Raw genomic sequence first — 21,007 nt, forward strand, 5'->3', positions numbered from 1 at the left:
GTTGTGCACTTCACACTTCACACGCATAGACGCATACCTGCACTCTGCACTTGTTTGTGTGTTGTGGTGAGTTGTGATAGACTATAGCGTATAGGTTTCATCGCACTATTAGTATCAGTGGTAAGTAAATAAACAGTATACTATGGTGTGACGCATGAAAGCAGCAAGCATCTTTTCCCGTATAAATTACGAAAGTTTTATTCCTTATAAAATACATTTCCCCTTTACGTAAATTCTGTTTTCGTAAATTTTTACTTTCCCTCAATTATACATATCCTAAGATATGTTATATAATTGAGGGAAAGTAGGTATTGTGATGGTGTAAAATTTCGACTTCGAGATTTTGATTGATTTTCACGTTTTGAAGGTCCCTGAGTCCAAAAAACATGTTTTCCAAAAAATGTCTGTGTGTGTGTGTGTGTGTGTGTGTGTGTCTGTCTGTCTGTGGTAAAATTTTTCGTCAACGATTTAGAAAAAACAGCTGAACGGATTTTTACGAAATTTTCACCAAAAATCGACTACGTAAAAATCTGGATCTGATTAGTTTTTGGGAAAAATCGGAACGTAGGAAGGGGGTTTTTAAAGGGGTTTAAATATTAAAAAAATTATAAAAAAAGAAAGAAATTTCCGATTGAAAATAAAATTGGTAAAAACATTTACTAGGTAAATGCCCTTCATTATGTAAAATACTAAATTCATTGGCTCACGTTAAGGGGGTGTTTAAGGGGTTTGAAAGTTTAAAAAAATTATAAAAAAAGAAAGAAATATCCGATTGAAAACAAAATTGGTAAAAACATTTACTAGGTAAATGTCCTTCATTATGTAAAATACTAAATTCATTGGCTCACGTTAAGGGGGTGTTTAAGGGGTTTGAAAGTTTAAAAAAATTATAATGAAGTTACTTAAATAAAATAATCTCAACTGATGTATTTCTACATATCCACGCACATTGAGGGAAAGTACCATGTGTGACAACACACCACTAGTTATTTTTCATATAGATATAGATTGAAAAGTTTTGGAGTTGAACCTCTAAATATTTATTATTATGTAGACTAAAAAATACAAAAACTATTTTTTTCAGAAAGGAAACATGAAACGATATCAAAGTGGGGCAGAAAAAAAGAAAAGGTTAAAACGAAATCTAGAAATTGCCGAACAGCAGAAAAATTCATTGCACAAATTTTTAAACGTTAGTACGGAAAATGAGCAACCTTGTAGAACTTCTGGTAACTCCGAAAACCCTACCGTGGAAATTTCTTCCGAAACATGCATCGCTGGAACATCGAAGGAAAAACTTGATGAAGAAGTAGAACAGGAACGCGGCGAAAATCCGAAAGTTGAAAATTCCAGTTACGTCCAAGATGACGAAGACACCGATTTTGATGTTACAAAACTGAAGGATATAGCTTTATGGCCCACGATATTAACGGATAAAATGATTGACTATATTCTTAGAAACAAGCCAACGAATGTAGGGAATATTGAAGAATTAAAATCAGCGTACAAAGATAGAGATGAAGTTTATTATAGAGGACTTTCTCACAAACATTTTTATCGAACGAAGTCAAATGGAATTAAGGAAGACCGAGACTGGTTAAAGTTTTCAGAAACAAGCAAAAGTGTTTATTGCTACCCTTGTAAACTGTTTTCTGCATAAAAATCGAAATTGATTACTGGTTTCCAGAACTGGAAAACGATTATCGTTACGTTATCGGACCACGAACTTTCAAAGGAGCACATGGCAGCTATCTGCACTTTATATAAAAGAACTTCAAATTTTAACAGAGTTGATACTCAGTTATTATTGAGAAAAGAAAATGAGGTAAACTACTGGAAGAAAGTCTTGCAGCGGGTTATATCCACAATAAAACTGTTAAGTAGTTTGGGGATTGCGTTCAGAGGGCATAACGAAGGCAAGGATTCCACAAGAAAAGAGAATTATTTAACATGCTTAGAATACCTAAGTGAGTATGACGACTTCTTGAAATTGCACCTACAAAAATACGGCAATAAAGGACGAGGAAACGTGAATTATCTGTCTCACAATGTTTGTGATGAATTTATCACCATTATTGGTAGAAAAGTCACAGCACACATAATTGATGAAATTAAGGCTGCAAATTATTATGGGATCATTGTTGACTCTACGCCTGATGTTTCGCATATAGATCAATTGACATTTGTCATAAGATATGTTACGTCCAATGGTGACATCAAAGAGAGATTTGTCGGATTTATACCAATAGAAGGGCATACAAGTTCATATTTGGAACAACAAATATTGGATATGTTGGACAAATTGGGAATAGATATTAAAAACTGTCGGGGGCAATCGTTTGACAATGCTGCCAATATGTCAGGAAAATACTCGGGACTTCAGGCGCGGGTTAAACAACACAGTCCGAGTGCGGCATATATCCCTTGTGCCAGCCACTCGTTAAATTTGATTGGAAATTTTGCAGCAGAAAGTTGCAACGCTGCGATTGAATATTTTATGTTTGTGCAGAATTTATTTACTTTTTTTTCTTCATCAACTCATCGTTGGCAAATTTTGTGCAAACAGTTAAATAAGTGTGAAAATGCCGTTTCGGTGAAGAGACTCGTAGATACACGATGGTCAGCAAGAGCGGATGCTGTACGAGCTATAAGACTTAGGTACACGTATATAGAAGCGGCATTAACTGAGATTTGCAATTCGAGCGAAGAGAAAAAAGTCACGGTTATCGAGGCAAATTCAATTTTGAAAAAAATGGGCAAATTTGAAACCGCGCTGATGACAGTGATTTGGAACACGATTCTACAGCGACTAAACGCTACGAGTAAATCACTTCAATCAGTTGAGTGTGAATTGTCAAAAGGTTCATCTCTCCTGAAGTCTCTGTACAATTTTATTGACAATTTCAGAGATGAATTTGAAAAAGTACAAGAAGATGCAACTGATTTGTCAGGCCTGACATTTGAAGAAGACGGACAAAGTCGACGACCTCTTAAGAGAAAAACTTTTCATGACGAAGTGAAAGGAGGTGAACACGAATTTGGAAAGAAGGAAAATTTCCTTGTAAATTCATTTTACGTTATATGTGACAACACCAAGGCAGAGTTAGCTCGGAGAAATCAGACATACGATGCAAACCTAAAGCATTTTATGGCATTTTTTGATAAAGCATTGTCAGACGAATCAAAAACATCCGCAGTAAATTCTCTGAAAGAAATTCACAAGAACGATATTGATGTGTCCAACTTCGAAGACGAATTAAACCAATTTCTACTCTTCCTGCAGGAAAATAACGAGTTAATGACCACCGCAAAAGATATGTACCGAGCTGCCAAAGAAATGTCATCGACTTTTCCTAATGTTGAGACAATTTTAAAAATATTTTTAACGATACCAATTTTGAACGCATCAGGCGAGAGATCTTTTTCTGTACTAAAAAGAGTAAAAAACTATTTAAGAAGTTCGATGGGGGAGGAACGTTTAAATAATATGGCTATATTGTATATAGAACAAGATATATTGGATAAAATTGAGACCGACAAAATAATTGATGAATTTTCAAAAGAAAAAGTAAGGCGTAAATTCATTTGAAATGCGTATGTATATTCAGGGAAAGTGTATGTACTTATATAACAATAGTAATTATTAAGTCATATGTACATACTACCTACTGTAAATGTTTTTTTTTCAGAATAAACATAATTTTGTTTCGTTCAAAATCGCATGCGTGTATTATTTAAACCACCTACTAACGACTGCTAGTTGCAGACAAATTGGTTACTGGCAAGTTAAAAGATCCATAAAATTGTTATCGTTAAGGCTATTCGCTTTTGTCGAAGGGCCCCGAAATTTTTCCCGCCAGGGGCCCCCAATCGTCTTAATACGCCACTGCTAGTTTGTAGGTACATGTATTAGTATATCGTTTGGTGTTATTTAGGTAACAAAAAAATTTGCTTGCATGGCATTTTACAGGGGTGAATGGAAGCGTTGTATTTTCTAGTAACTTTAAAACATTCTGTGGAAAAAATGGAACAGCTGATTTTGTTTCATAGTCCTGTCACAGTATAGGAGAATTCCTCCTATACTGTGGTCCTGTCATATTATCACGGAGGCATCACTAAAATTTTGTTTTTTGAATTATCCGAATATCTCTTTTCTTGTAAGAGCTGTACAATTTTTTGTAAATAAAAACACTGATTGACTCATAAAACAGTGGTTGGATTAATAAGATTTTTAATTGGAAAAATAAGATTATTTTTTGGATTAATAAGATAATTTTTATGTAAACATATTAAAAAAGAAGCCGCATCTCGATAAAAATTGGCTTATCGAAAAAATACTAAGAGGCAAAAAAGTTTTAAAAACGTTGTGTTTAACTAATGGTACCACAATAATGAATTAATTGGAACGTACACAAAAGTTTGGGGGGGTTTGAGGGAACAAAACCCCCATAAAATTTTTATGGAGTGGACAAATTTCACTATAATTTTATTTTAAGATGTTCTTGCCATAAGAATCATACAAGTCTATTTTAAATAAAAAATCTCCAATAGTTTTCGATATATTGAAAAAAATCGATTTTCATTTTGTAACTTCAAAGGGCTGTAACTTTTTTTGTGTACACTTTTGTACTAAGGTAAGTTGAATTCAATCAATTTATTTTTGTCCCCGGAATGCATGATTTAATTTATGACATACCTTTTTGAAACACCCTGTATTTACTGTTTTTGTTATGTACTTTAACGTAAGATTATAACTTAATTCTTGTTTTCTATTAAAACAATTAATTATTAAAATTATGTGATGTATTTGATTTAAAATGAATTTAAGAATTTTTTGTAATTGGGCAACAATGTCAACTTAGATCTCTAACGTAAATAATGACGTACAACGGTAAGTAAATTAGACGGACTGTAGGTTATAAACAAATGAAAATCAAAAAACGGTAAATTTTCGCTTTTTTCGTCTATTACTAAAAAGTGAGGCATTCTAAACAAATTTGAGAATAAGAAACTTATAAATCATATAAATAGCTTCAATATGGCTTTCGCTTAATATGCCTATCCTTATTTGTTGCTTAGAAAATTGCAAAATAAGTCATAAATTTTGAGATTTTATAAATGCTCATAACTTATGTAAAAATTAAGTTATAACCTTCTTATTACAAGGAATGCTGAGACTTCTTGTGCTTAAATTATATTTTAAATTTCAAAGCAATTGGTCAAATAGTTTAAAAGTTATTTAATTGGTTTATCCCAAATTAGTTTTTTTTGAAACACTATAAGTCAGAAAATTATGAGGTTACAGTAATACTTCGGACAGTGTATAAAAGAAGAACATTTATACTATTAACTTAATTAAAAAAAATAACATGTCGGTTTTTTACTTACTTAAAAACAACTAGAATAACTTTTTAACCGTTACCCTTAGAAAAATTACTTTTTCATATTTAGAAAGACTGAATTTTTATACACATTTAGAAAGAAAAACAATTGTCCTAGTAGTGTAGGAAACAAAGGTTGAACCTTGCAAAATGGACACAAGTCCGGTTTTATTTTTTTTCTGGTATATCAAGGGGTGCTTATTATAAGACTAACTTTTTCTGAAAAAATTTCGCCCCGGAACCTCCCTTTTCACCCCTTTAAAGGGGGTAATTTGTGGTTTTTGCGGAACGTAGCCCTTCCTGTAACTTTTACAAAAAATTTCTTTTATAGAAATATGAAGAGGACTATATTTTCTACGATTTATTTCCAACACCATCTCTCTATCATCCACCGCTTAGCGGGGGTGGCGCCCTAAATTTGACAAGTTTTTAAAAAAGATGTTTTTAAAAAAAATATATTTTTCCCTAACTGTAACGGAAATTAAGAAGAAATCCTGCGACAATTATTCACAAATAATTGACTGATTTTTTGGTATAGGTTTTACTTAAGGATAATTGCCCTTTTTTTAATTACAGGGTGTTACATTTTAAAAAAACTCTTTTTATACCATCTGAACCGTTTATGCTAGAGTAAAAAGACTTTCAGCGATTACCCATGTACTGGTGCTATTTACAAATTTGTATAATGCACCCCCATTCTTTCCCCGGAACCACCCCAAAAAAAAGAAGAATTAATAAATAAATTGATTTTCTTGGAATCCTTCACACACAATGCCCTTTATTAATATGCTTCATACATCATTTTGTGGACGTTATTATTACCCATGCATGAACACCAAAAGCAATTTCCTAGTGCAACCCCTCAAGCAAAAAAAAATAAATAAAATGGGGGGTTGAAAATTTTTTTTTTGTTTTTTGCTTTTTGATCCATATGGGCATATGCTTCATCAATAGTGCTTTTCAAAAATATATATGGTTATTGCAACATCTCCGCGAAAACCACCCCTATCCTTGAAAATGTACTGCAGAAACTACCCCTATCCCTTGGCGAGCATGTTTTTACGATTTTCTCATTACCTATGTATTATTTTTAAACAAAACTTATACAAGGTTAAAGACCACTATTTACTCTAAAAATGATGTCCTATTCATTTTTTCGTATAAGCAACGGTTACGGCACAGTGGCGCCGTAAACCTTATATATGCTTTGGCCGGCTCCAGTTTTTGTTTTTTTTTTCGTCATCTGTTCGTTTTATTGATAAAGTACTTATGCAAAATAAAACAACACAGTGTAACCTACAAATTATGACTTATGCACATTTTACATTATTTGCTCCCCAAAGCCACAGTGGTGGCCCAAAATAAATTTTTGCATATTTTTGCCACCTACATGCATTTTATTGCATTAATGCTACCTTAACAGCACAATATTTACCCTTAGGTGGTCGCTACGCAGTGGCGGATCCAGGGAGGGGTGATGGGGGTGAACACCTCCCCCCCTCTCAAACCAAGTCATATTATATTCAAAGATTATAAAAATATTCATTTATTTTTATAGAAATTTAACCAATTGGCACCCCCCTCTTAACGATGCTGGATCCGCTACTGTCGCTAAAGCATAAAAAGTCATTCTTATAAAAATAATATTAATATTATATAAGTATTTCTATAAAAAAAAAATGAATATTTTTATAATCTTCAAATACAATATCACTTGGTTTGAGAGGGGTGGGGGTGATCGCCCCCATCACCCCTCCCTGGATCCGCCACTGCTTAGCGACCACTTAGGGGTGAATATTGTGCTATTAAGGTAGCACTAACGCAATAAAATGCGTGTAGGTGGCGAAAATATGAAAAAATTTATTTTGGGCCACCACTGTAACTTTGGGGAGCAAAGAATGTAAAATGTGCATAGGTCATGATTTGTAGGTTACACTGTGTTGTTTTATTTTACATAAGTACTTTATCAATAAAACAAACAGATGACGAAAAAATAAACAAAAACTGGAGCCCGTCAAAGCATATATGAGGTTTACGGCGCCACTGTGCCGTAACGGTTGCTTAAACGAAAAAAATGAATAGGACCTAATTTTTAGAGTAAATAGTGGTCTTTAACCTTGTATAAGTTTTGTTTAAAAAAAATGAATAGGTAATGAGAAAATCGTAAAAACATGCTGGATAAGGTATAGGGGTAGTTTCTGCAGTATATTTTCAAGGATAGAGGTGGTTTGCGCAGGGATGTTGCAATAACCATATATATTTTTGAAAAGCACTATTGATGAAGCATATGCCCATATGGATCAAAAAGCAAAAAACAAAAAAAAAATTTTAACCCCCCATTTTATTTATTGTTTTTTGCTACAAGGGTTGCACTAGGAAATCGCGTTTAGTGTCCATGCATGGGTAATAATAACTTGCACAAAATGATATATGAAGCATATTAATGAAGGGCATTGTGTGTGAAGGATTCCAAGAAAATCACTTTGTTTATTAATTCTTCTTCTTTTTTGGGTGGTTCCGGGGAAAAAATGGGGGTGCATTATACAAATTTGTAAATAACACCAGTACATGGGTAATCGCTGAAAGTCTTTTTACTCTAGCGTAAACGGTTCAGATGGTATAAAAAGGGGTTTTTTAAAATGTAACACCCTGTAATTAAAAAAAGGGCAATTACCCTTAAGTCAAACCTATACGAAAAAATCAATCATATATTTGTTAATAATCTCCGTAGCATTTCTTTTTAATTTCCGTTACAGTTAGCGAAAAATATATTTTTTCTAAAAACATCTTTTTTAAAAACTTGTCAACTTTGGGGCACCACCCTTGCTAAACGGTGGATGATAGAGAGATGCTGTCGGAAATAAATCGTAGAAAATATAGTCCTCTTCATATTTCTATAAAAGAAATTTTTTGTAAAAGGTACAGGAAGGGCTACGTTCTGCAAAAACCATAAATTACCCCCTTTAAAGGGGTGAAAAGGGGGGTTCCGGGGCGAAATGTTTTCAGAAAAAGTTAGTCTTTTAATAAGCACCCCTTGATATGCCAGAAAAAAAATAAAACCGGACTTGTGTCCATTTTGCAAGGTTCAATCTCTGTTTCCTACACTATAGGACAATTAGGGACAAAGTTAGCCCCCCCCTTTTTAATTCACATGTTCTTGCAAAATAATTTTGCAATATTTAGAATTTTTTTTGTCATTTTTTTTTAATTAAATTATTAGTGTAAATCTTTTTCTTTCATAAACCATCCAAAGTATTACTGTAACTTCATCATTTTCTGACTTGTGTTGCAAAAAAATTAATTTGGGATAAACAAATTAAATATCTTTTAAAATAATTGACCAATTACTTTGAAATTTAAAGTATAATTTAAGCATCAGAAGTCTCAGCATCCCGTGTAATAAGAGAGTTCTAAGTTAATTTTTACATAAGTTATGAATAGTTATAAAAACTCAAAAATTTATGATTTAATTTGCAATTTTCTAACCAACCAATAAGGATAGACATATTCAGCGAACGCCATATTGAAGTTTTTTATACGATTTATGAGTTTCTTACTCTCAAATTTGTTTAAAATGCTTAACTTTTTGGTTCTCTGAAATATACGTGCAAAACAGTGTATATTTAAAAAATCTGACAATTTGATGGTCGTAAGGAAATGGGTGAGTCCCAAAGTTTCACAAGAAAAAAGCGAATATTTCGCGAAATGAATGACAAATTGAAAAACTAAAAAATACGTGCTCAATATTTTTCAAAAATCTATCGAATGATACCAAACACCACTTCCCCCGGAGAGGGGTGAGGGGTAAATTTAAAATTTTAAATACGAATCCCGCGATATTTCGCGAAATGAACATCAGCTCGAAAAACTGAAAAATACACTTATTAAATATTTTTGAAAAATCTATCGAATGACATCAAACACGACCCCCATGGTCGTGGGGTGAGGGGTTACTTTAAAATCTTAAATGGGAGCCCCCATTTTTTATTTCATATTTGGATTCCTTACGTAAAAATAAGTAACTTTTATTCGAGACATTTTTTCGAATTATGGATAGATGGCGCTATAATCTAAAAAAACGATTATTGGAAATGGAAATTAAATTAAGAATGCAAAGTCCCCACTAAAATGGAAAACTTTACTTAACTTTTTTTGGTTTTAGGACCTACTCTTCACAACCCAATAGGTCCCCACAACGCTCGAGTGACTGCACATTTAGCATACTTTGCTCCCCTACCAATAGATAGGTACTTATAATGAAACATCTCAAAAATATTTATTTTCTTTAAAGTCCTCCAAAATGTTCTATCATGTTATATGCAACTATAAAAAAGTAAGTGGTTGAATTTTTTGGAAACATATACAGGGTGGGGCATTAGTGTGATAAAGTCCAATTACTCGTTTTTCGTAAGAGATATGAAAAAAAGTTATTTTAAAAATTGGGGCACAGATAGGACCATAATTTAAAAATATTTTCAAATATACAGGGCCACCCGTATTGACGGGGTAAAACATAAACTTGTTTTTTTTTAATGGGACACTCTGTATATTTTTAAATTTTTGGATTCTCCTCGATGTCTTCTGTCTTAAAATATTATAGTTTTGTAATATTATACGAGGTAGTTTAAAAGATAATTACGTTTTTTTGTTAATTTCGTATCAAAATTCATACCCTGTAGAATTGTAATGACGTGACATCAAAATTTTTATTTATGTTCAAATAATTTTCAGTATAGTCTGTTATTGTTAAAAATTATTAAAGTAGGTATACAGGGTTAGTCGGAACTCAGAATGAGTAGGTAGGTATTTTCTGAGTTTTCTTAAATGGAACTTCAATGGTATTTTAGTATTGTAATGAAGTGATATTTTATATTACTATTTTATTTCTTAAGCATTCCCTCTTCCTAAGTGCTTTATTTTATGAGTTATTCGTGATTGTTTAAGCCAAACATTAATTGCAACACAATTACGTGAAATTTTATTGGGTGGCCGTGAAAATATTGAATCAAAAATAATTTGTCGAAAAAAAATACATATTAATTTAGACTGATCGTTAATTTATTAATATTGGACGAAAATTAGAATACCTACGTAGTTATAGTTAATGTTGTTCATGCGTAAAATATTAATAAAAACATACAACATTCTACCTAGTTCGCTATGACACTAAATTTGCTTAAACATTTGACATTATATCAACGAATATAGTATTTTTATAGTTCCAGTTGCTTTGTTACCATTACTAATATGAATTTTCCCAATGAGGAACTGATTAGTATGGTTTTTGTGATAGGAGAGTATAACAAAAACGTGTTACTAGCAATGAGAATTTGTCATCAGCAATTCCCTGATAGACGACAACCAAGAAGAGAAACTTTTGAAAGTATACCAAAACGGTTTCAACAGACTAGACACTATGAGAACGGTCGTACTAATAATATGCAGATCCTCAGTGACACTAAGGCCTAAGAATTACAATTAATTCATTTCATTCATTTACAATAGGTTTTGTTCGATCAGATTTTTCAGAATCTAAGTGTCTAGTCTGTTGTAACCGTTTTAATATACTTTCAAATGTTTCTCTTCGTGGTTGTCGTCTATCAGATAATTGCTGATAATAAATTCTTATTGCTAGTACTGCTAGTAGCACATTTTTGTTACACTCTCCTAGCACAAGAGCAATATTAATCAGTTCCACATTAGAAAAATTCATATTAATTAGTAATGGTAACAAAGCAACTGGAACTATAAAAATAGTATAATTGTCAGTATAATGTCAAATGTTTAAGCAAATTTAGTGTCATTGCCAACTAGCTAGAATGTACGTTTTTATTAATATTTTACGCACCTACAATTTTAACTACGTAGGTATTTTGATATATCATCAAATATTAATATATTAATGATCAGTCTAGATCAGGGGTGGGCAAACTTTTTTTAGAAAGGGCCACAATATGTTCTTGGTCTATTACCGAGGGCCGCAATATTTGTTACCTTAACATGTTCGAATTTTTAACTTTTTACTAATTTTGTTAAGGAGGGGGGGGCGTATGGTTTGAAATCAACAATTCAAGCACCTTTTTTGAATTTTATTTAAAACTATGGTAGAATTATTTTATTTTTAAATTAAATAAACATATTCAATATAATTCAAAGAATATTCAAAAAAATTCAAGACGAAATATTGAAAAATAAGCCAACGGTAGCAAATTTTTACAGACACCTCAAAAAAAATTTTGCAATAAATATCAGAACTCGTAATTGGATCATGTGAAACAAAAAGTCAAAAATATTTTATTAGCATGAGTTTCTTCTTGAGATAACGCTCTCGAGTTTTTTAGTTTTAACGATTTTTGAGATTTTTAAATCACCCAGAAGTCAAAATAACGAAATTTTTTGTAAAAAGGGTAAAAATTAACATATTTATTATTGTTAAACAAAAAATAAGCCTAAAAAATATCTCGACAGAGTTACCTCACGAAATGCCTAAAGAAAATTTATGAAACATTTCAGGTGGATCTGTCAAGTAGGTAGCTTTTGGGTAAATCGCGTTTAAAGTTTTGACAACTTTTATTTACAATTTCTTTTTTGTCTGTTAAAGCGTAAAGTGATGCACATCGGAATATGTTTTTGAATCGCAGAATAATTTACAAAAGAGAAGGTAACGAGTTTGTTTTTTTGGTGCATGCTTAAAACAGTGTATTCAACTTGAAATAACAGAGAAACGGTCGATTTTAGGTGTATAATGCTACCAATACCTTTTATAGTTCTTGAAAAGACCTTTAAAATAAGCAATATTAAATGTCGATTACATTCAAACTAAGCGAGATATGCTGCAAAAAAATTGATGACTAATGTATTTTAAGAAAAAAATGAGAAGTATATTTAACCCCTCATCAACCAGAATTTAAATGCATCGTTTTTTTGTACATACAATACATTTTATTATAGTGTTGCTTCTATGTTCAAAAAGTTGGAGGGGTTTAAAATGAATGGTTTTTGAAAAAAATATTCCTTTTTCTCCATATAACTCGAAAATGATAATAAGAGATACGAAAACAAGATACTTTACAAAAAGTAGGGTTTTTTAGATAAACATTTTGTTTTTATTTTTCATTACTCTATCTCTTATCATTTACAAGTTACATGGAGAAAAATAAAGATTTTTAAGAAAATATAAAAATGCACTCTATAATTTGATCTTACGTTTTTCAAAAACCATTTATTTTAAACCCGTCCAACTTTTTGAACATATAAATAACACTGTAGTAAAAGGTATTGTATAAGGAAAACAATGCATTTAAATTTTGGTGGATGAGGGGTTAAATATACTTCTCATTTTTTCTTAAAATACATTAGTCATCAATTTTTTGCAGCCTATCTCACTTAGGTTGAAAGTAATCGACATTTAATATTGCTCATTTTAAAGATCTTTTCAAGCACTACAAAAGGTATTGGTAGCATTATACACCTGAAATCGACCGTTTCTCTGTTATTTCAAGTTGAATACACTGATTTGAGCATGCACCAAAAAACAAACTCTTCTCACCTACCATATTATCTCTTGTTGTATTATAATTAGAAGATTTATGAACGAGTCTCTTCGTTTTCTTATAAGCTACAAAAATGTATTATAAGTATAGTTATTTTAGTTAGATGCATAGTTTTTAAGGTATTCGCAAAAAAACCGCCCGAAAAGGTGTAATTTTTCAGTGAAAATGGCCAATTTTCAATCACGAATAACTCAAAATTATTGAGTTTTCAAAACAAATTATAGAGTAGAATTAGGTTTTCTAGCGACTTCCGTGGTTATTTTGACCAACAAATTTTCCACACCCTTGAAGGGGTGGGAACCGAACCCAAGATAAAAGCGCACGTCGTCATAGGGTAGACTTTGAATTAGGAGATAACTAGAGGCTATTCCCAAAATTTCATTAAAATTCATGCAGTGGGATATAATTCGGAGGTAATATCTTGCTCTCATTGACTGGCGTATAAAGCAATTTCCTCCCCTAATTCACAGCATCTTTTAAGAACCTTTTCTAAACTTAACCATCGAAGATGATTGTGGTATAAGACATCAGTATGTTTTGTTTCTAACTCTTCCAAAAATGTTATGAATTCACGATGATTTAATCATTTTGAACGAATACAATTAACAATATTAGTTATAATTGAAATAACGCAATCTACCTGCAATCTACTTGCAAAACATTTTTGCATAACACCTGTTCTGGAAATTGTTTATGAACGTAACCTCTTTCTCTACATTAAAATATTTGCTCCTCTTAAATTTGGTGCTCCGTCGGTTGTTACACTTACTAGGTGGTTACGGGTTAATTTAAAATTTTTCAAACAGTTCCTGATTAGTTCAAAAATATCGTTTCCATTTGTTGAAATTTCATGGATTTCATTGGGGGAGCCGACAAAATTCTGTGCCGGAAACTCAAATAATTGCCCGCGTTATGTTGAAAATTTGCGGAAAAATCACCCGCTGCGAAAGTGTCAATTAATAGCTGCTTTATCTATATTTATTTATTAATATTAGCAATAATTTAAAAAATATCTTTAAATGAAAATAATTTACTTTTTTCCGCGGGCCGCAAAAAAATGTATAAAGGGCCGCATGCGGCCCGCGGGCCGCACTTTGCCCACCCCTGGTCTAGATTAATGTGTATTTTTTTTTTCAAAAAATTATTTTTGATTGCATATTTTCACGGCAAGCTAATAAAATTTCACGTAATTTTTATTGCAATTAATGTTTGCCTTAAAGAATCACGAATAACTCACAAAGTAAAGCACTTAGGTATAGTATTTTTACTACAAAAACGTTATTACGTAGGTCAAAATTTTTGACGTAAGAGAACTGTCAAAACATTAGAATGTGACTTTTCATTATTGCCATTTTTATAATAAACATGGCAATAATAAAAAGTCACATTCTAATGTTTTGACAGTTCTCTTACGTCAAAAATTTTGACCTACGTAATAACGTTTTTGTAATAAAAATACTATATAGGGAATGCTTAATAAATAAAAAAGTACCATAAAATATAATTTCAGTACAATACTAAAATACAAGGTGTTCCGTTTAAGGAAACTCAGAAAATACTCATTCCGAGTTTCGACCAACCCTGTATACTAAAATTAAATATTTCGCTATACGGTGTGAGCTTCGATGGTGTCGCTCCTAGCGGTTACTAATTCAACTTTCACCGGTAATTTTTAAATTTATTAATTAATTGTTATCGCTTAATATTTACAACGCAAAAAAGTAATTAAATTGTAATCGATTTTTTTAAGATTTTGTTAATCATTTTGACGTTCTATTGATAAAATATGAATTTCTTAGTTTGGATACTTTCACAATTATCGTGTAGATGGCGCTAAGATTAATTTATAATTACATATTACCGAACATTAAAAAAACTAAAATTCAGTATTTAAAACGTAAGTATATTTAAGGTAAAAATATATACCACAACTTTGACCAACTAATATTTTTTATAATTAATGTTTTTAATTTTAATTTTAAATTAATCACTTTGACATATATGTCAAAATTTCCGGTAAAAGTTTACAGACTTGTCACTACTGGCGCTCGCGACTTTGTAAATATCCCCTCTACGTACGAGCTCACAGCGTATACGCTGTGAGCTCGTACGTAGAGGGGATATTTATAAATTCGCGAGCGCCAGTAGTGGCAAGTCTGTAAACTTTACCGGAAATTTGACATAAATATCAAAGTGATTAATTTAAAATTAAAATTAAAAACATTAATTATAAAAAATATTAGTTGCTCAAAGCTGTGGTATATATTTTTACCTTAAATATATTTACGTTTTAAATATTGAATTTACGTTTTTTTAATGTTCCGTAAAATGTAATTATAAATTAATCTCTCGTGTAGCGCCATCTACACGATAATTGGGAAAGTATCCAAAGTAAGAAATTAATATTTCGTCAATAGAACGTCAAAATGATTAGCAAAATCGTAAAAAAATCTGTTACAATTTAATTACTTTTTAGCGTTGTAAATATTAAGCGATAACAATTAAATAATAAATTTAAAAATTACCGGTGAAAGTTGAATTAGTAATCCGTCAGGAGCGACACCAGCGAAGCTCAGAGCGTATATTAACAATTTTTAACAATAGTAGACCATACTAAAAATCATTTGAACAAAAATAGAAAGTACCCCGCACAAACCTTATGGAAATTAGGTCCCAGTGGATTTAGTTCATACATGGGAAAATATTCTTTGAAGCATCCTGATAAAAAGTTCTCATGGGCAAATCTCGATAGTATGGAGGATTTTCAAGATATAGAGGCACAAACTCGAAAAATTATATGATTTACCGGGTATTTCAATTCCCTGAGTTACTGGTTATCTAGCAACATGTAAAAGTTTGGTTAAATAAAAGTACTAGTAACCTAGTATTTTTTCCTGGCTATCCAATGGCGACCTTTACTTTGACCTTGACCTTCAACGGACGTCATATTCTAGAGTTTCTAGGGTTTTCAGCATTAAATTGATATAAACAGATTACTCATGGATTTTTGGGATCGCTAAACACGAATATGCCATCAGAATTGACCTCCGGCGGACGTGGTGGCCAGGGCCACTGCAAGGGACGTCATCGTCTAGAGTTTCGATGGTTTTCGGCATTGATTACTGAAGGTTTTTGGGGTCGCTGAACACGAATTTGCCATCAGAACCGACTCCCGGAGCACCTGGTTTCCAAGGTTAATGAAATGGGCTCCTGGAGTTGCGAGGGTCTTCGGTACTACATTAATGCAAACGGATTACTCATAGGTTTTTGGAGTTACTGAACACGAATACCCCATCAGAACAGATATCGGAGTACCTGGTGCCTAAGACACGACAGGTTATCTTCTGGAGTTTCGGAGGAGTCAAATGGAGGAATCAAATAGATTACTCTTAGGTTTTGGGGTTGCTGAACATGCATACACTATCAGATCCGACCCACGAATCACATTCACAGAATCACGATACGTGATCACAATGTGATCACGTATTCGTGTTCAGCAACCCCAAAAACCTATAACTAATCCGTTTGCATTAATGTAGTACCGAAGACCCTCGAAACTCCAGGAGCCCCTTTCATTGACCTTGAAAACCAGATGCCCCGGGAGTCGGTTCTGGTGGCATATTCGTATTTAGCGACCTCAAAAAACCCTCTAGTAATTAATTTGCATCAATTAAATGCCGAAAACCATCGAAACTCTAGAATCTAGAAGATGACGTCCCTTGCAGTGGCCCTGGCCACCACTTGCTCCGGAAGTCAATTCTGATGGCATTTTCGTGTTTAGCGATCCTAAAAACCCATGAATAATCTCAATATATTACTTTAATGCCGAAAACCCTCGAAACTCTAGAAGATGACGTCCGTTGAAGGTCAAGATCAAAGTAAAGGTCGCCATTGGATAGCCAGGAAAAAATCCTTGACTACTAGTACTTTTCTTTGATCCAAACTTCTACATGTTGCCAGATAACTAGTAACTCGGGAATTGGAATACCCAGTAAATCTTATAATTTTCCGAGTTTGGGCCTCTATATCTTGAAAATCCTCTATACGATCGAGTTGTACCCACGAGAACTTTTCATCACAATGCTTCAGAGACTATTTTCCCAAAGTATGAACTAAATCCACTGGGACCTAATTTCCATAAGGTTTGTGCTTTTTGACTTTTGATGTAACGTCACTACAAATCTACAGGGTGTGAATGTTGCTACGAAATTATCAAAAAAACGGAATTATGTTTTAAACTACCTCGTATAATATTACTAAATCCTATATTTTAAGAAAGAAAGTGTTAAGGAGAATCCAAAAATGTACAAATATATAGGGTGTTCCATTAAAAAAAACATAAGTTTGTGTGTTACGCTGTCAATACGGGTGGCCCTGTATATTTGAAAATATTTTTAAATTATGGCCCTATCTGTGCTCCAACTTTTACCTAAATATCTTTTTTTCGTATTTCTTACGACAAACGAGTAATTGGACTTTGTCACACTAATGCCCCACCCTGTAGAATGAGTCGTGGCGAGATGCCAGATGCGTGTCGAGATGCCTGGCGAGCATCGCAGCGAGATCCGAGGCTTCACTATACAGGTTGTTAGTAAATAAGTATGAAAATCTTTTAGGGGTAATTCTACATGAAAAAATAATGACAGTTTGCTTTATAAACATATGTCCGCAAATGCTTCGTTTTCGAGATACGGGGTGTTAAAATTTTTATTTCAAACTGCCAATTTATTTATTGCTTGATATAATACCGGTTGAGCTATGAAAATAAAATTTGGTGGGTTTCAAGAGGCAGTTATTGCACATTTTTTGACATACAACTAAGAATTTTGTATTCATCATTGGCGCGCCTACGGGTAATAGTCTGAATTTTTGTAAAGAAAAAATATTACTCGACTGAGATATTTCAAACTAAAAATTATTTTTAAATGCCATGTTTAATTTATGATAAGATTCCTTTCCTGACTTTTTTTTGATATGCTGTACCGTTTTTATGCAAAAAAATAAAACATCTTGGCGCGTATTTTTCACTTCCTAATACGAGTGCATTATCAAGAACTATTTAAATACTAGTCTAGAGTCTAGAACAATAACAGAAAATATTACTAATATGATTTTAAATAGGTGCAAAGCTACAACAAATGTTTAAAACGACCTGCTTTAGAGGTGACAGAAGAATTTTATATTCATCATTGGCGCGCATACGGGTAATGGTCTGAATTTTTTTAAAGAAAAAAATAGTACGCCACTGAGATATGTCAAATTAAAAATCATTTTTGAATTCCTCGTTTAATTTACAATAAAAAATTTTTCTTGCCATTTTTTCATATGACGCGCAGTTGTTATCTTAACGTTTACAAAGTATTTGAAATAAGTTTATATATGGAAACTACCTCAAATACTTTGTAAGCGTTTTACTGTAAGATGTTTTATGTTTTGTATAAAAACGGCTCTTCATATGAAAAAAAGACAAGATATATTTTTTGTCACAGATTATAGGAGGAATTCAAAAATGATTTTTAATTTGACATATCTCAGTGGCGTACTATTTTTTTCTTTAAAAAAATCAGATTATTTCCGTACGCGCGCCAATGATGAATATAAAATTCATCTGTCACCTCTAAAAGACGTCATTTTGAACATTTGTTGTAGCTTTGCACCTAGTTAAAATCTTATTAGTAATAATTTCTGTTATTGTTCTAGTTTAGTATTATTATATGTATTAAAAATAGTTCTTGATAATCTATTAAGAAGTGAAAAATACGCGCCAAGATGTTTTATTTTTTCCATAAAAACGGAGCACCATATGAAAAAAAGTCAAAAAGGGATTTTTATCATAAATTAAACATAGAATTCAAAAATAATTTTAAGTTAGAAATATCACAGTGGCGTACTATTTTTTTCTTCAAAAATATTCAGACCATTACCCATAGGCGCGCCAATGATAAATACAAAATTCCTTATTGTATGTCAAAAAATGCGCAATAATTACCTCTTAAAACCCATCAAATTTTATTTTCATAGCTCAACCGGTCTTAGAGCAATAAATAAATTGGCAGTTTGAAATAAAAACTTCAACACCCCGTATCTCAGAAACGAAGCATTTGCAGACATATGTTTATCGAGCAAACTGTCATTATTTTTTCATGTAAAATTACCCCTTAAAGTTTGTCATACTTATTTACTAACACCCTGTATTTGTACTCAGATTCAAAATAATGTCATTCTACTTTTATTTCAGGTGTGCTCTCTATGAAACGATTACCTCCCACCGATAATAATTCCCAATTTATCATAACTTTTGCAAAAATGGAGCAAATGGATCATAAAAATGTGGTATTTGGAAAGATCATTAAGGGATATGCGAATTTACTGAAAGTTCAAGATTATGGGCGCAAAATAGGAAAACCCTATGTTGATATTATTATCTGTAATTGTGGATTAGTTAATACATGAATTTTAGATCAATTTATATTGCTACTTATGATCATCAAATTGGATAACGAAATAAAAAAAGTAATAAAAGTTTTGTAGTATATTTCAGCCAGTCGCAATCAGATTATAGTGTAAACCAGCGATTCTCAACCTGTGGGGCGCGCCCCACTAAGGGGGCGCGCTTTTAGTAATGGGGGGGCGTGAGCATATAAAAAAATACACCAACATCATTAACTAATTTACTAAAATCAAAGCAAAACAAAATTCTGACAAAATAAAAAATAAAATACACATGAACACTGAATAGGAGTTATAATCATAAAGAGCACTCAATACTAAAAAGTAAGATTTACTGTTTTTTGTCAAAATTATTGAACGAGGGGGCGCGGTGAAAATAATTATGGAAGATTGGGTCGCAAAGGGTAAAAGGTTGAGAAACGCTGGTGTAAACTGTAGTTTGTGTTGGGTAAATGTCTTGTTACTTATTAAAGTCGATGTCATTGTATAAAAATATTACAAAGAGACGCTTTTGAATCCGAACTTTAGCTGCCCAACATGTAAATTTAGTATATTATAAGTAAAAACTTCTTAATACGTAAAAATATATATTATAGAGGAGCGTATATTAACCCTCCGTTACTCGCACACGGTGTATGAGACCGGGCCTCTAAATAACTGCCTGTAACTCTGATTGTAGTGCATATTTTCAATTGCTGCTGCATATACTTCTTCAGTCATCAGTCAACTGTGTGTGAAGTTTAAGTGCAGTGTAAAAAAGAGTATTGTACTTTTATTATTAGGCAAGACCTATTAATTAGTCAGGTAATTAAAAGTAGTAAGTTTTAATTAGTCAGGTAATTTAAGGTCTTTTTCTTATTTTTAATGTTTATATATTTGTTTATTTATATTTAGATATGGATTACGAGAAGGAGAAGCAAAGATTATTAAAATTATTTGAGGAAGTATCGACTGACGAGGAAACGTATGAAGATGATGATTAACAAAATTACTTTTTGTTAAAGTAATATAATGTTGACACAAACGCATATTTACACAGTTATATGATCATATATTCATTAAATAATATAATTGTACAAAATTTTGCAAAAAAAAATTTTTTTCAAATATTGCTGACCCATATTTTTGGACCCGGTCTTCTGCACCGTGCGCGAGTATTCGATCACAAGTATTCGATCGTTAAGGTGGATAGGTTATCTTCGAAACCGAAACTAATTACCTACTGTATATAAGACACTTTTTTATGTAAACTGTTCTGAAATTGTTAATTAAAACTTATACTTTGCATAAATAAATTCCTTTATCTTTAATGACTCATATCATGTATAAAGTTAGAATATTTCTGTCTAAATGAGCATTCCACATAACAATTTCATGTTCTTAGTAGATTCATAGAACACACTTTTCAGAAAAAGTATATGCTGAGAATATACGTAATTACCATTGGGAATGTGCAGAGCAGATGCTGAGTATATACTACATTACAGTACTTAAACGTTTTATTTATATACTTAGAATGTACTACCGCACTTCTTTTCAGCATATACCAAGAATATACTTTTTAGAATATTAAAAGAAAGTGCTATAAACCTTCTATTTATATTGTTGTATAGGTACCTCATA

At 32.1% G+C, this 21,007-nt stretch overlaps 1 protein-coding gene across 2 annotated transcripts in view; it reads left to right on the forward strand.

The window, feature by feature from the left end:
• LOC126879634 (uncharacterized) overlaps positions 1–20,694 on the forward strand; it is a 162,134-nt gene extending 141,440 nt beyond the window's left edge. For both annotated transcript variants that reach the window (XM_050642819.1, XM_050642820.1), the window contains one exon: positions 19,173–20,694. In XM_050642819.1, the coding sequence (XP_050498776.1) occupies positions 19,173–19,387 (215 nt within the window). In that variant the 3' untranslated portion in view covers positions 19,388–20,694. The remainder of the gene's footprint in view (positions 1–19,172) is intronic.
• The last annotated feature ends 313 nt before the right edge of the window (positions 20,695–21,007 follow it).

Source organism: Diabrotica virgifera, chromosome 2 (assembly GCF_917563875.1).
Source record: "Diabrotica virgifera virgifera chromosome 2, PGI_DIABVI_V3a".
Taxonomy (NCBI): Eukaryota; Metazoa; Arthropoda; class Insecta; order Coleoptera; family Chrysomelidae; genus Diabrotica; species Diabrotica virgifera.